The sequence below is a fragment of the Dipteris shenzhenensis genome, chromosome 18, assembly GCF_047967505.1.
Source record: "Dipteris shenzhenensis isolate YYH24624 ecotype China chromosome 18, Dip_SZ_1.0, whole genome shotgun sequence".
In the NCBI taxonomy this organism is placed as follows: Eukaryota; Viridiplantae; Streptophyta; class Polypodiopsida; order Gleicheniales; family Dipteridaceae; genus Dipteris; species Dipteris shenzhenensis.
In genome coordinates this window covers 53,974,376-53,990,016 of record NC_141613.1, presented here as the reverse complement: position 1 = coordinate 53,990,016, position 15,641 = coordinate 53,974,376, and the positions used below count along the sequence as shown (strand labels likewise).

The 15,641-nt window shown below is 44.1% G+C and overlaps 1 protein-coding gene across 1 annotated transcript in view; it reads left to right on the top strand.

Annotated features, from left to right (window-relative positions):
* The window catches only part of LOC147891427 (myosin-2 heavy chain-like protein), a 38,499-nt gene extending 23,508 nt beyond the window's left edge, over window positions 1-14,991 (top strand). Inside the window, exon 5 of the mRNA XM_087389552.1 lies at window positions 14,797-14,991. Within this exon, the coding sequence (XP_087245678.1) occupies window positions 14,797-14,847 (51 nt within the window). The 3' untranslated portion in view covers window positions 14,848-14,991. The remainder of the gene's footprint in view (window positions 1-14,796) is intronic.
* The last annotated feature ends 650 nt before the right edge of the window (window positions 14,992-15,641 follow it).

Here is a 15,641-nt window from a genome sequence, read left to right as displayed (position 1 = left end):
GCCTCAGTGCTAGTCGATGCATCATCAATCGATTCTACCGATGCTATACACAGACACAGAAACTCTTTCGGAGTCCTCCGAATTTCCATGGCTGAAATCTGTGGTCCTCTTCAGTAAAACTCATTCTATAGGGAGGTCTATTTACAGGTTCTGCCCCCGGGATCAGTTCAATCTTATGCTGAACTTTCCGCTCTGGAGATAACCCATAAGGTAGTTCATCCCTAAAACATTCAGAGAACTTCTCTGATATCTCTTTAGCCAACTCGGCCATTTCCCCATCTTGGGTAGCCTCAGTGCTAGTCTATGCATCATCAATCGACTCTACCGATGCTATACACAGACACAGAAACTCTTTCGGAGTCCTCCGAATTTCCATGGCTAAGATCAATGGTCCTCGAGGTAAATCCTTCTCACCTCGCAAAACATATTCTACCCCGTTCATCTTGAACTGGTAAATATGCTTCTTCCAATCAATGGTTGGATTTTTCCGAAAATGCCAAGCCATGCCTAGGGCTATATCTGCGTGAGCAAGTCTGGTCAATTCAAAATCCAGCTTCTCAACATAGTCGTGAATTCGAAGTTCCAATTGGGTAACCCTTTGGTTTCATACTTCAGTTGAACTTCCGTCCGCCATCCTGACCGTATAAGCATAGTCAGACGGACTAGTTTTCAATTTGAGCCTCTTAATAAGCTTTGAGTTGATTACATTGTGTGTTGACGCTGAGTCAAACAACACAATCACATCATGACTGGCTACTTGCCCTTTCATTTTAATCAACTCGGGCTCATCGAAAACCGTATACCCCGTTGCTGCGGGCTTAGAAAGGATGTTATCAGGTGCACCGCTTACTAACTTAGTAACAGACACACTTAATAAGCTTTGAGTTGATTACATTGTGTGTTGACGCTGAGTCAAACAACACAATCACATCATGACTGGCTACTTGCCCTTTCATTTTAATCAACTCGGGCTCATCGAAAACCGTATACCTCGTTGCTGCGGGCTTAGAAAGGATGTTATCAGGTGCACCGCTTACTAACTTAGTAACAGACACACTTAACATATTCTACCCCGTTCATCTTGAACTGGTAAATATGCTTCTTCTAATCAATGGCTGGATTTTTCCGAAAATGCCAAGCCATGCCTAGGGCTATATCTGCGTGAGCAAGTCTGGTCAATTCAAAGTCCAGCTTCTCAACATAGTCGTGAATTCGAAGTTCCAATTGGGTAACCCTTTGGTTTCATACTTCAGTTGAACTTCCGTCCGCCATCCTGACCGTATAAGCATAGTCAGACGGACTAGTTTTCAATTTGAGCCTCTTAATAAGCTTTGAGTTGATTACATTGTGTGTTGACGCTGAGTCAAACAACACAATCACATCATGACTGGCTACTTGCCCTTTCATTTTAATCAACTCGGGCTCATCGAAAACCGTATACCCCGTTGCTGCGGGCTTAGAAAGGATGTTATCAGGTGCACCGCTTACTAACTTAGTAACAGACACACTTAACAACACATGTACTAACCTTTGAGAAGGTCCCGCCAATTGCATCTGCATATGTTCTGCATTGGGACTCTCCTGCATTTCCACGTCGCATTCAGATATTATCATATTAGCCGTGCGACGGTCTTTATTCAGTGGACAATCTTTCCACTGATGTTGCTGAAGGCAGCCGAAGCACAATCCTTCTTTTCTAGCTTTCTCTTTTTGTTCAGGGGTCAACGAGGACTTTGACCAAGCCCGGGCTGCCATTGGAGTTATCTTCCTTTTCACCCCAACGGTGGTACTTGTTTTTGCTGGTCCCTCAATCGGCTTCACCTGCTTGGTTTGGCCACTTGGCTGCGAGACACTTGTCTTTGAAGTCCATTTCCTCTGAAATCCTCCTTTTTTCGGGTACTCATACTGAGTCCCTGCCTGCACAAATTCACTAAGTCTGCCTCTGGCATCCTCATAGTTCAGGGCTACTGCAATAGATTCATCTAATGTAGTCACATATTTAGCCCGAACTTCCATTTTGATCTTGTCGTTCAGTCCATAGATATAGTCTTTTAACTGAACCGACATAGGGAGAGGGTCTGTTATTTTCATGACACATTCCCTGAATTTGTCAGTGTACTCTGCCACCGACAGACTCCTTTGACGAAGATTTCTATAAGCATCCCAAGTTCGGGATTCTTCATCAGGTGGAAGAAAGTGTTTCTTCATAGTTCAGGGCTACTGCAATAGATTCATCTAATGTAGTCACATATTTAGCCCGAACTTCCATTTTGATCTTGTCGTTCAGTCCATAGATATAGTCTTTTAACTGAACCGACATAGGGAGAGGGTCTGTTATTTTCATGACACATTCCCTGAATTTGTCAGTGTACTTTGCCACCGATAGACTCCTCTGACGAAGATTTCTATAAGCATCCCAAGTTCGGGATTCTTCATCAGGTGGAAGAAAGTGTTTCTTAAATTCAGCTTTAAACCCTTCCCAGGTGGTAGGAGCAACTTGATCCTTCTGTTGCTTTATCCACTATCTATCCGCTGCCTCAACAAACAGGTGAGTGGCCTCACGGATCTTCTTTAGATCAAATCTGATTTCACATTCCCTGAATTTGTCAGTGTACTCTGCCACCGATAGACTCCTCTGACGAAGATTTCTATAAGCATCCCAAGTTCGGGATTCTTCATCAGGTGGAAGAAAGTGTTTCTTAAATTCAGCTTTAAACCCTTCCCAGGTGGTAGGAGCAACTTGATCCTTCTGTTGCTTTATCCACCATCTATCCGCTGCCTCAACAAACAGGTGAGTGGCCTCACGGATCTTCTTTAGATCAAATCTGATTTCACAAATGGCGAAGGCTTCTTCCCACTTGTGTAACCAAACCTCGATCACATCAGAACTGCGCTCGATCATCCGACCAGCGTACTTCTCTGGTCTATAGTTAGCAATATTAGGCTCCTTGACCCTCGCACGCTCTGATAAATGTATACTGGGCTCTGACTCTGCTGGAGCTTTGCCCTTATCAATTCTAGACGGTCTAGCCGACAAGGCTTGCACCATCTCCCTGATCTCATTCTGACCAGCGTTCACTTGAAGCTGCTGGTTCATAATCTGCTGTAAAGCATCTTCTAATATCGAAATCCTACCGACCAAAGTAGGTGTTGTGTGATGTGACATTTGTTGTGTAGACCGTGCTCTAGACTCACTAGGATTCACCCTAGAATTCTGTCCTTCTGCCTCCATAGTTTCAAAAGGTAAAATAGTTTTTTTTTTTTTCCAGTCTTTTCTAGAACCCAAATAAAATATATATACACCTCTTTTCTATTTTGCTTTCCTGTTTTTCTTTCTCCTGCACACTAAACTCTCAAATATATAATACTCTGAACGTTCCTTTTACTGTGCAGGAATAACAGGACCATAAATAATAACTGTAAAAACTATATCGAAAGAAGGTGCTCCCTGCTCTCTTTCTCAAATGTCGATTGATCTCCCAACTCAGCCATCAACTGTCCTCAGCCCGCAAGCGTCTTTCCCCCCCCACCTGAAGTAGTACCCAGACCTAGGCACGTGCGTGGGATTTACGAGCACAATGTTCGTAGCAGCGTTCACAGGGTCCTGTTCGGCGACTTTCGAAGGCTGTTGCAAGGAAATTCGCCTATCCTGCCCGTGAGGCGTTTCTTCTAAAGGTAAAGGATCTCGCAATCTCCGTCTGCAGCCTCTCTCCTCGTGAGATCGATCTAAGGAGACCTCCAGATCCTGAATAGCTGGTCTCTCAGTCGTTGGCTTTCCGTCTCTCAATACAGCTGCGCTCCCTTTTCCCACAGTTCGAATTCCCGTAGGCTCGTTGACGGACCGAGGAAGGCCTGCGTAAATGTCCATCAATCCTACGCCACCACGAAGGTTCCCCATCATGTACAGCCTTCGTCACAGCCAACGATCCTCACATCCCTCGCTGTCCAAGCACTGAACCACGGTCAACTGCAAATTGGTAGTACGTGACGTGCGATGGATTGCAAGGTCTTTGTAGGTGACAATGGTCTTCGTGGAGCACGTCGACGAGCACCCGCAAAATTTTTCCTCCGCCTGCTGTCCGTCGCAGCCTACGAGCTTCCTTCCCTTACCTTCGGCTCTGATACCAAATAACACAATCTATATTCTAACTCACACTCAGATCACGGGCGATGGCATCTCAATTGTTCCACCCAGGATGAATCACATTTTTCAATAGATACGTCCCTTTTCTTCCTCATGCATATCCACGAGACCCTCATCTCCCTAGATGGTTCCCCCTTGCCACATGTCATCATTTTAGCCTTTCACTTGGTGCACCATTTACCCTCTCTTGGGGCACATTATAACCATTTGCCCCTTGGCATTATTGCACATTTAGGTGCACCTAGGCCTTAGCACTCAGAACCACCTAGTCAATGCCATTTCACCCTCACCTAGGACCTTGGCAGTTACTTCTCTTGACCATTTCATTTACGTCGGTCATCTAAGAGAAAATGCCCACCGATCTTTCCGAGGTCATGCTATCTCGGCTAGAGCATAACAGGTATTCTCGTAGGTGTGCGGCCCACGTGGCAGCGTAATCTATGCCCTACTGTTCTGCTTTGTTCAGGCTTTTGCTAGGCCATGTCCATGCATCCAAGTATCTGCACCAGTCTCCTACAGCCACACGTAATCACCCGTACTAGAGATGCTGCTGTTTCGTGTTGTTCGTTCAGGGATCCTCCACCTCAGTGCTTTGATCTTTGTACTACCCACATGACAGCCTGTTTGTTGTCCATGTGGCAGTCTCTTTTCTTCTCTCTTGGCTGTGAGGTGCTGCCCATGTGACAGCCCCCTCCCTCTTTCTTCTCTGGGCATCTTCTGCCCTAGGTCTCCCTCCCCCACGCTCTCCTCATATGGGGGCTTACAGATGGGGAGGTCACCTTTCCAACACCGGTAGCCCCCCTAAAATAGCTGACTCCGGGTCTATCTGAACGGACCCAACCTGCAGAATCCTTGGTCTGTAAAACCGACATCTCGACTGGCCACATGGCAGGCAATCACCAACCTTCTCCAGGCCCTTTCCATCCAAACGTGCTCCAAAACAGGCGCAATCTATGCCCTACTGTTCCACCTCTGTTTAGGCTCTGTTCCTATCCTTGGACACCTGCCATAGCTCCGTTTGCCCTGCTCCAAACCTTCGTAAAGGACCATTGTGCTGTCTGCAGCAGCCCATACACTGGCACTGCCATCTGTACACTTCTTACAAGCTCACTTGCTGTTGGCATGACCTTGTTAGACCATAACATCTGGGCAGATCTGCTCCATACTATCTTGGACGCTCTCCTCATATGGGGGCTTACAGATGGGGAGGTGACCTTTCCAACACCAGTAGCCCCCCTAAAATAGCCGACTCCGGGTCTATCTGAACGTACCCAACCTGCAGAACTCTTGGTCTGTAAAACCGACATCTTGACTGGCCACATGGCAGGCAATCACCAACCTTTTTCAAGCTCTTCCATCTAAACGTGCTCCGAAAGAGGCGCAATCTATGCCCTACTGTTCCACCTCTATTCAGGCTCTGTTCCTATCCTTGGACACCTGCCATAGCTCTGTATGCCCTGCTCCAGACCTCCCGGGTCTATCTGAACGTACCCAACCTGCAGAACTCTTGGTCTGTAAAACCGACATCTCGACTGGCCACATGGCAAGCAATCACCAACCTTCTCCAAGCTCTTCCATCTAAACATGCTCCGAAAGAGGCGCAATCTATGTCCTACTGTTCCACCTCTATTTAGGCTCTGTTCCTATTCTTGGACACCTGCGATAGCTCTGTATGCCCTGCTCCAGACCTCCTGGATCTATCTGAACGTACCCAACCTGCAGAACTCTTGGTCTGTAAAACCGACATCTCGACTAGCCACATGGCAAGCAATCTAAACGTGCTCCGAAAGAGGCGCAATCTATGTCCTACTGTTCCACCTCTATTCAGGCTCTGTTCCTATCCTTGGACACCTGCCATAGCTCTGTATGCCCTGCTCCAGACCTCCGTAAAGGCCCATTGTGCTGTCTGCAGCAGCCCGTACACTGGTGCTGACATCTGTACACTTCTTGCAGGCTCACTTGCTGATGGCATGACCTTGTTAGACCGTAACATCTGGGCAGATCTGCTCCATATTGTCTTGGACTGCCATGTGACAATTCTGTACAATCCTAGGCCTCCAGAGAGACTCCAACCTGTCAGGCATTCTCTTAGGTGTGCGGCCCACGTGGCAGTGTAATCTATGCCCTACTGTTCCGCCTCTGTTCAGGCTCTGTTCCTATCCTTGGACACCTGCCATAGCTCCGTATGCCCTGCTCCAGACCTCCGTAAAGGCCCATTGTGCTGTCTACAGTAGCCCCGTGCACAGTCACTGCCATCTGCACACTTCTTGCAGGCTCACTTAGTGTTGGCATGACCTTGTTAGACCATAGCATCTGTGCAGATCTGCTCTGTACTATCCTGGACTGCCATGTGGCAATTTCGTACAATCCTAGGCCTCCAGAGAGACTCCAACTTGTCAAGTATTCTCTTAGGTGTGCGGCCCACGTGGCAGCATATGTGGTGCCCACGTGCTGATCATGTGGCACCATATCATTCCCGCGTGGTGCCCACGTGCTGATCATGTGGCACCATATCATTCCCGCGTACACCTCCCCCATGCTCTCCTCATATGGTGCTTACAAATGGGGAGGTGACTTTTCCAACACTAGTCCCCCTCATGCCCCCTTCTCAAGTTGACATTCCAAGGGGGTTTAGATGAAAAAGAGTCACCCTTTTTGACCCTCTCAAGGGTCTTATCATGCAATTCAAAGCAAGTTTTCTATTCTTCTAAGTCAAGGGATTATCCTCTTAATGGTCCAAAATTTTTGGGCTCTTTCATATATGGCTTATTCCCTCCACCACCTTTATGGTTGGAATTTCCTCGATTAGGGGGTTCTAGTAGTTTTCCACCTTGTTTTGATGTTCTATGGATGGTAAAAAGGAAAATAGATGCGATAGTCCTTCCCCATGAAACTTCTATTGTGTAGTATATTTTGAAGTTGTCAAAGCTATGTATATCTACTGGGAATTCCAATCATAGTGCAAGAGTAGATTTGGTTTTTGTAAATCATGCCTTATGAACACCAAATGATGAACCTTGTAACATGATTGCCTAATGGTACTTAAGCTTTGGGATCACTCACAAACATTTGTATACTATGCTTGCATATCTCAAACATAGGATATATGCATGTCTCAAAGTTAGGACATGATAGGATGGTCTTGATTCTGGTTGATAGCCATAAGTCTGTTTGGGATCTATAAAAAACATTCCATGAAGAAATGCCTTAAAAATGCTCTCTATTGTTACCCCTATCCTTGAGTGTGCCGTTGGGTGACAATGCATTTGTAAATTGTACATGTGTCCCTAGAGGTTGGGTGTTATCTATAGTAGGGGGGCTAAAAGTTCTCCGGAGGACTTTGCGTACCACGAAGTATCTAGATCACTAGTAACGTTTCTGGTAGAAAGCTAGAAATCTTGTGTCCCCAAAATGTGTTACATGTATCGAAAATGTAAAAGGTGTCACATGTGTAGGCACATAGAACTTTGAAGGAGTGAAATTAGTTAGTCCACCCTCTCGACAAGACTGAAATTATTAACTTAGAAGTTTAGCTTCCTGGAAAGCAATTGATCTCCTTAAGAGTAGCCATTATATTGTTTTTGCTATTGTCTTGAACCAACTCATGAACATCGACTCGTGTATAGAAAATACATGTATAGAAAACATTGAATGTGCTTGAAGTAGTGCAAAAGAACTTAATTTAGGCTGGAAAGGGAAGTTACACAACTTACAAGTTACAATTGCAACTAGACTCATAAGACAACTCATGAAGCTTGGCTTCCAACCATTGTGCAAGACGAAATCTTGTTTTATGAATTGATGCATTTAATGAGGATTTTGCTGTATGTATATGAGAGAGGCTCATCTGTATATGCAATTGCAACTAGACTCATAAGACAACTCATGAAGCTTGACTTCCAACCATTGTGCAAGAGGAAATCTTGTTTTATGAATTGATGCATTTAATGAGGAACTTGGTGTATGTATATGAGAGAGGCTTTCTCTCTCTCTCTCTTGAATCATCTGATCGGGCATCTGATCGGGCAATAGTTGTTGCATTCGGAGTTTACAAATGATGCGGTCCTATATGTAGAAAGTGTGTTCTTTGGAGGTGTACGTTTTGGATCAAGAGCCAAATAAATTAGTGGTTTTTCAATTGAGAAGATCTAGGATTGGGAGATGGCCTTAGCTTTTTGTTGGATCCCTTGGAATAGATGGCAAGATACTTGGGAAGTTAGGTGGTTTTAGACATCTCATAGGAGCAAGAGAGGCTTTCTCTCTCTCTCTCTTGAATCATCTGATCGGGCATCTGATCGGGCAATAGTTGTTGCATTCGGAGTTTACAAATGATGCGGTCCTATATGTAGAAAGTGTGTTCTTTGGAGGTGTACGTTTTGGATCAAGAGCCAAATAAATTAGTGGTTTTTCAATTGAGAAGATCTAGGATTGGGAGATGGCCTTAGCTTTTTGTTGGATCCCTTGGAATAGATGGCAAGATACTTGGGAAGTTAGGTGGTTTTAGACATCTCATAGGAGCAAGAGATTATCCTCGTGCTAAAGAATGTCCGCCTTAAGCTTCAAGACTAGAGATTGCCAGATTACATAGCCGAGAGAGCCCTGCTAATGAACCATGTCCTTTTGGCTACATGTGTACATTGCATCTAGCTCGGTGCACTTGGTGTGGAACTTCTTGTAGGCACACCTAGGCCAAGGTTGCTTGGCAAATAGTGATAATGCTACAACACCTAGGCCTTGCAAGGTTGCTTGATTGCCATATTAAATAGCCGAGAGAGCCATGCTAATGAACCATGTCCTTCTGGCTACATGTGTACATTGCATCTTGCTCGGGCTTTCGTCCGGGATGCACTTGGTGTGGAACTTCTTGTAGGCACACCTAGGCCAAGGTTGCTTGGCAAATAGTGATAATGCTACAACACCTTTGACAATTCATAGGACTTTGGTTCCAATTCTCTAGGCAAAAATGATGATTCATTTATAAAATGAAATCCATGCAATCAACAGAGAGGCCCTTTGCGCTGAAATTTGCAAAGCTCCATGAATGCTCTCTCTCTCTCTCTCTCTCTCTCTCTCATAGGCACATTAGGGCTGAGAACCACCAGGTTGGACCCCCCATAGGTATTCTAATCCACATAAAAAAAAGATTTACCTACCTGTTTCTTGTAGCTCGTGGCTGACTACATATGTGAATTTTTTGTATAACTAGATTTGCGGCACACTCTCTCTCTCTCTCTCTCTCTCTCTCTCTCTCTCTCTCTCTTCTCTCTCTCTTCACCCACAGGCACATTAGGGCTGAGAACCAACATGTTGGAACCCCCATAGGTATTCTAATCCACATAAAAAAAAGATTTACCTACCCGTTTCTTGTAGCTCCTGGCTGATTACATATGTGAATTTTTTTTATAACTAGATTTGCGGCAGGCACTCTCTCTCTCTCTCTCTCTCTCTCTCTCTCTCTCTCTCTCTCTCTTCACCCACAGGCACATTAGGGCTGAGAACCAACAGGTTGGTAATGCCAGGAAATTCCAGCGCAGCTGTAGGGGTTGGAGGCCCACCAGAGCTCCTTATTGGGAGAATTTTCAGATTTCTGCAGACTTGCAAAAAAAAATTTGGTAGAGGCTGTGAAAATACCACCGGAATAGAAAAATCACTCTCTTCTTTTGGCTTTCTATTCATGGTGGGATAGCAGTGAACCAATGGAGATCCCGGTTCAGGGCTGACCCTACTTGCCCTCGTTGCCTTTCTGCTTCGAAGACAATTCAGCAGTGCCTTTGGGATTGCAGACAGGCGAGAATCATATGGAAGGGGATTGCAAGACTTTTCAGCACCTTTGTTCGCCTCCCCTTCTATATGACCTGGGGATCAGTGGCTTGGCTCACTCTTTCAGGGCCCCAAGTTTTCTTTGAGAGACATGACTCCTCTTGGACTCTTCACATCCGACGACAACTTGTGGAGTCGTGCTCTCTAGAGGATGTTCCAGCCACTCTCTTCAGGGCTGCTCATTCCTCGGTTGACTCTCCATGGGAGGTTTTAGCTAGCATTGCAGCATGGCACATTTGGAGAGCCAGATGCACTGAGGCTATGGAGGGTTCTCAGGTTCACCCTTCTCAGACCTTGGCCAATACTTGGATAGATACGGTACACACTCTGATGGCCATTTGGGCGACCATGCAAGGATCCTCTCGAGCAGCCTGGTACACACTCTGATGGCCATTTGGGCAACCATGCAAGGATCCTCTCGAGCAGCCTCCTCCAGGAGAGTTACTTTTCTCAGGGATTGGAGAGACTCTCCCTCCTTTGCTGAGACTTCTACAGGGTTGAGTTGGCATTTTTAGCCTCAGCCTTGGTTTCTTTCTACCTCAATTTTCTGAGGAGTTTTTTATTACATGCTTAGCATGTTGTATTTCCGCACGGAGCTCGCTCTAGCGAGTTTCTTTCTTAATAGAAGTCTCTTTTTTGCAAAAAAAAAAAAACCCTCTTTGATCATAAATATGGGACTTTGACTCTCAGACCTTGGCCAGTACTTGGATAGATACGGTACACACTCTGATGGCCATTTGGGCGACCATGCAAGGATCCTCTCGAGCAACCTCCTCCAGGAGAGTTACTTTTCTCAGGGATTGGAGAGACTCTCCCTTCTTTGTTGAGACTTCTACAGGGTTGAGTTGGCATTTTCAGCCTCAGCCTTGGTTTCTTTCTACCTCAATTTTCTGAGGAGTTTTTTATTACATGCTTAGCATGTTGTATTTCTGCACGGAGCTTGCTCTAGCAAGTTTCTTTCTTAATAGAAGTCTCTTTTTTGCAAAAAAAAAAAACCCTCTTTGATCATAAATATGGGACTTTGACTAAAGTCAAGGCGCCTTAATTATAACCAAATCTCTCCAACCGAGGTTGGAATATCTTGGTCGACTAAAGTCAACCTCTTGGCCTGAACCAAGTCTTCCTGACGTCTGGCCTTCTTGACCGAAGTCATTGTGTTGACCGCTTACAGGAACTCTTTGACCATAAATAAAACTAAATGAAGAACTCTTTAATTATGATCAAATAAATGGTCAACTTTGTACTTGGATTATTTATAGCTTGGTAACATATGCCCTAGTTAGAGGACAGTTTTGTCATTATTGATCGAAAGATGCAGAGCAAAGCCCTCTTGTGCAAGCTCATTTTTAGGAGTCTTGCCACAAGTTTTGAAGCCTTAGAAACTCTTGCTTTATTACCAAGGGCTTCTTACAAAGAGACCTTACATAGAGATCTTTACAAGGTACCTATAAAAATACCTTGCACTGAGATCCCTTGGTTACCATGTGGTACACAATCTGCTCTAGTTGAAAGATCTCCTCTAGCTCATCCACTTCTGGTGGATCTTGCATTATATTACTGTAGGCTCTAGCAACTACAATGTGTATGCCACCTCATTGATTTCATGTATGACCTAGAAAGGACCATAGTACCTGGTAGACAGCTTGGCATATACTTTCTCATCTAATACGTGGAGCCTGGCTTTCTCGAATTTTAAAAGTACCCAATCACCTCTCTTGAGGTCTAGCTTCCTTCTATTTTTATTTGTAGCTTTCTTTTGTTTCTTCTGAGACCTTTCTATTGCTGTTCGCACTTGGTTGAATGCAAATATCTCGTCTTTGATCTTCGGGATCTGTTACAAAATCATCTTTCCATATATGACCTCAAACGGGGCTTTCTGTGGAAGCATGAACTATATTATTGTACGCAAACTCCACGAGTGGAAGTTACTTTTCCCAATCTGATTTTTGATCACCCACGTAACATTTCAAAAGGTGAAGTACTATTGAATTTACTACTTCTCTTTGAAATCTATTTGGGGATGGAAAGAAGAAGAAAAATTCAGATTCGTTCCCATAGTATCAATCAAATAAGGCTCCTGAGAATAGGCTGGTCATTCTGGGGTCTCGGTCACTAACAATGGACTTAGGCATACTGTGGTGCTTGAAAATCTGAGCAAAGAAAACGTTGGCCATATGATCTGCCTTGATTGTCTTCCGTAGTGAAATGAAATGGGATGCTTTTTGAATATGTGAATAACAGTCTATATCACATCATTTTGAGTCTTTGATTGTGGCCCATTGCTATGCTTTCCCACAGGAAGAGGCATCATAAGTGACCTTTTGACAAGTAAGGCATTCGGTAACAAACTATTGTATATCTTTGATGGGATATCTCAAGGTATATGCCTCAGGCACACCTTGGTTTCTATGTGTGAGTGCTAGAGGCACAGTTAGGTGCCCATAAGCACAGTTAGGTAGTGGAAAGCCACATAGGATGATTGAGAGAATCTAGGAGCAGATTGAGGAGATGATTGTGGAGCTCTGAAGTCATCAGTGATGTCAGTGAGCATGTATGAGGTGCCTACTTAAGGGCCTCACTCTTCTTCATTCCATAATGCAAGTATTCTGAGTTTGTGTCCACTCTTTGCTTTCCTTTCAGCTTACCAACATGGTATCAGAGCCCTTTGATCCCCCTTGAGCCCAGGGGAGAGAACCATTGGAAGGTCTTTTTGTATCCCTTTTGTTTACCTTACACCCATGGGAACCCTTGCTAGCATGAGATCCTAGCCATAGATTTATCCTTGACTACCATGAGATGGCATGAGAAACTATGAGACTAGATGTATCCTTGACATAGCCTGAGGCATTCCCTTGAGGGGGGGTTTGATGGGATATCTCAAGGTGTATGCCTCAGGCACACCTTGGTTTCTATGTGTGAGTGCTAGAGGCACAGTTAGGTGCCCATAAGCACAGTTAGGTGGTGGAAAGCCACATAGGATGATTGAGAGAATCTAGGAGCAGATTGAGGAGATGATTGTGGAGCTCTGAAGTCATCAGTGATGTCAATGAGCATGTATGAGGTGCCTACTTAAGGACCTCACTCTTCTTCATTCCATAATGCAAGTATTCTGAGTTTGTGTCCACTCTTTGCTTTCCTTTCAGCTTACCAACAATCTTTGCATTCTACCAAAGATGCACACTTGATACATGCTTTGGTGACATCTCTACATGAGGAATATTGTGACACATAGCTGGTCAATAAAAGCACCTCTCCAAAGCTTGAGTAGTAGCTACAATTCCTCTATGCCCAAGCGAGATGGAAAGCGTCATCCATTGTGATGCATTTCAGCTTTATTTCCCGGCTATGCTTGGCAGGCTTTTCAGTTTCTTATATGATGTTTTGGTGTAGTACCTACAGGCTACTTTCAATTTTCTAGTATCTACTACCTGCTACCTTTGATCATGATGTTTTGGTGTAGTATTGATCTATCACTATGTATAGGAATCCATATGACTCCCCCTGGACTCTTCCATGAATCATGAGTTGAAAATTAATACAAGTCTGAAGTTGAAAGTGCCTAGGTTCAAATGGGTATACACCCTCCTTTTTCTTACCCTTTTGGGATATGATTAGGGATCGTTTGGGACTCCAGTGAGATGCTTGGCTCACTTGCAGAAATTTAGTGTTGCAGTAGTGGAGACCCATCCCTCTATTGGGGACTTGTTACAAAATCCTAGCAAAAGCAATCTATAGTCTGGTGAGGTTATGGTGAAGCGGGAAAGCAGAGGGCTCGACAGTGCTTGGTTGATGGGAGCCTAGAGGGTCGGGGACTAGGAACTATCCTAGGCCTAGGCAAGAATGGGGAGTGCAACGTTAAGGCCTAAAGGGTAGAAAGGTACTAAGGTCCTTTATGGACATGTGGCACTCAGGTGGGCTCCAAGTGGCAAGCATCTTTCTGGGTTATGGTGAAAGTGAAGAGATGGGCTATTGTCTCTGGGATCCAGAAGCAGCAAAGATCATACGAAGCCATTCTGATGAATTGCAGCTCCAATACATTCTCCGCAAGCATCCCAATCCACATCAAAAGGCTTATACAAATCAAGGACTACCAGAATTGGTTTTGTACTCAGCTTGCTTTTGAGTGTATTGAATGCTGTCCTCTTTGTGGCTCATGCCATTTGAGTAGCACCAAGTTTCTTGGTTAAGTTCGGATGGAGTGAGGGGAAAGAGCAGGTCTCTAGAGCTGGTCATGAGAGGGAGGTGACTTAGCTAAGGGCAAGAGGTGGGGCTGGCACTTGAGAAGACCAGGGGATTGTACTATGTCTCTAGGGTAACTCTCGATGATCTTCAACGCCTAGGTACGTGCATTCTTGTTAATCTCTATGAACGTTTTTACATCTAAAATTAGGGTCACGTAGAATGTTAGCGTCAAGAAATTAAAAGTTGAAAATCAGATGAACTGCAATAGTAGTTGAATGAGTTTCATTCCGCATGCACCCAAGCGACTCAAGCGAGGATACTTGTCCTAAGATGTCAGACTTACTCTTTTCTGCCAATGTATTATTATCAAATGGAAAAGAAATTCTAACATAATATCCTCGATTGTAGATTTATGCCAGGTGAAAGCGAACTATATTCTTAAAAGCAATACTTACGTTGTTTGTTGTCGTTAGCATAATATCAAATTTCCGCCAGGGGTGAAAGCCAACTATATTCTTAAAAAGCAAGTTCTTGATTGCCTTAAAATTGAAAAGGAATGAGAAAGCTCTGCAATTTGTTATTCTTAGAAGATCTTTCGAAGAAACAGAGAAATCATCTTGCCTACTTTGATCTGGCTTTTGTATGTGAAGGCTGCTTGGAGACGAGCTGAAGAGGAGGCGAAATCAATTGTGCACAGATGAGATCGCATTTATGTTATCCTGAAACCTGAAAGACTATTGTGTATTTAATATCAGATGAGATCTCTCTTGAAAGACTATTGTGTATTCAATTTATTCTTGGATCCTTCTATTATCTCAATTGTTTTATAACCTTCTTTTTATAAAGTCTGGGCTGATGCTGTTAGAATAGCTCTGCAACTTCCATTGAATTTCTTCAGGTTGTAGATTCGTTTGACGCGATTTAACCTCTGTTACGTCCTCATTTTTTAACCTGAAGTGGTTTACAATTTGAACACAAGAATCCATGTTATTTCGGTGAATTGAGTGGTGTTCTATGCTTCGTTGAAGATGCTGGGACAAAATAGTACTTCATGATCGTCCAAGTGGTTGAATTACGTAGTACTTCCGTTGGTTTCTTGCAATGTGCTGCTGCTCAGTTGACATGTTCTCAGACCTTGCGAAAGAGTTTTTGAGAAGTTTGATAGGAGGTTTAGCAACTAACTCTCTTACTCATTATAATGAACCGTTGCTCAGCATCTGGGATCTTGGATGCTTTGAATATTCATACAGCTGCCAATTTGTTGTGTCTGGAATTTTTTAGAAAGGGGTATATCTGTCTAGGAAGGGGATTGAGAACGTGCTCATTGTACTTTCATTGGAATATATTGATATGATAATATTGTTTTTATTGATAACTTTTTATTGTTGCAAAACAGCTTTTTATAGATCGAGACTTTCAGGGGATTAGTGGTCTTCTGTCGTTCAGCCCTCCAGTGTGCACAAGTGTAATAGAATAATGTGCAAAGACTAGGTCC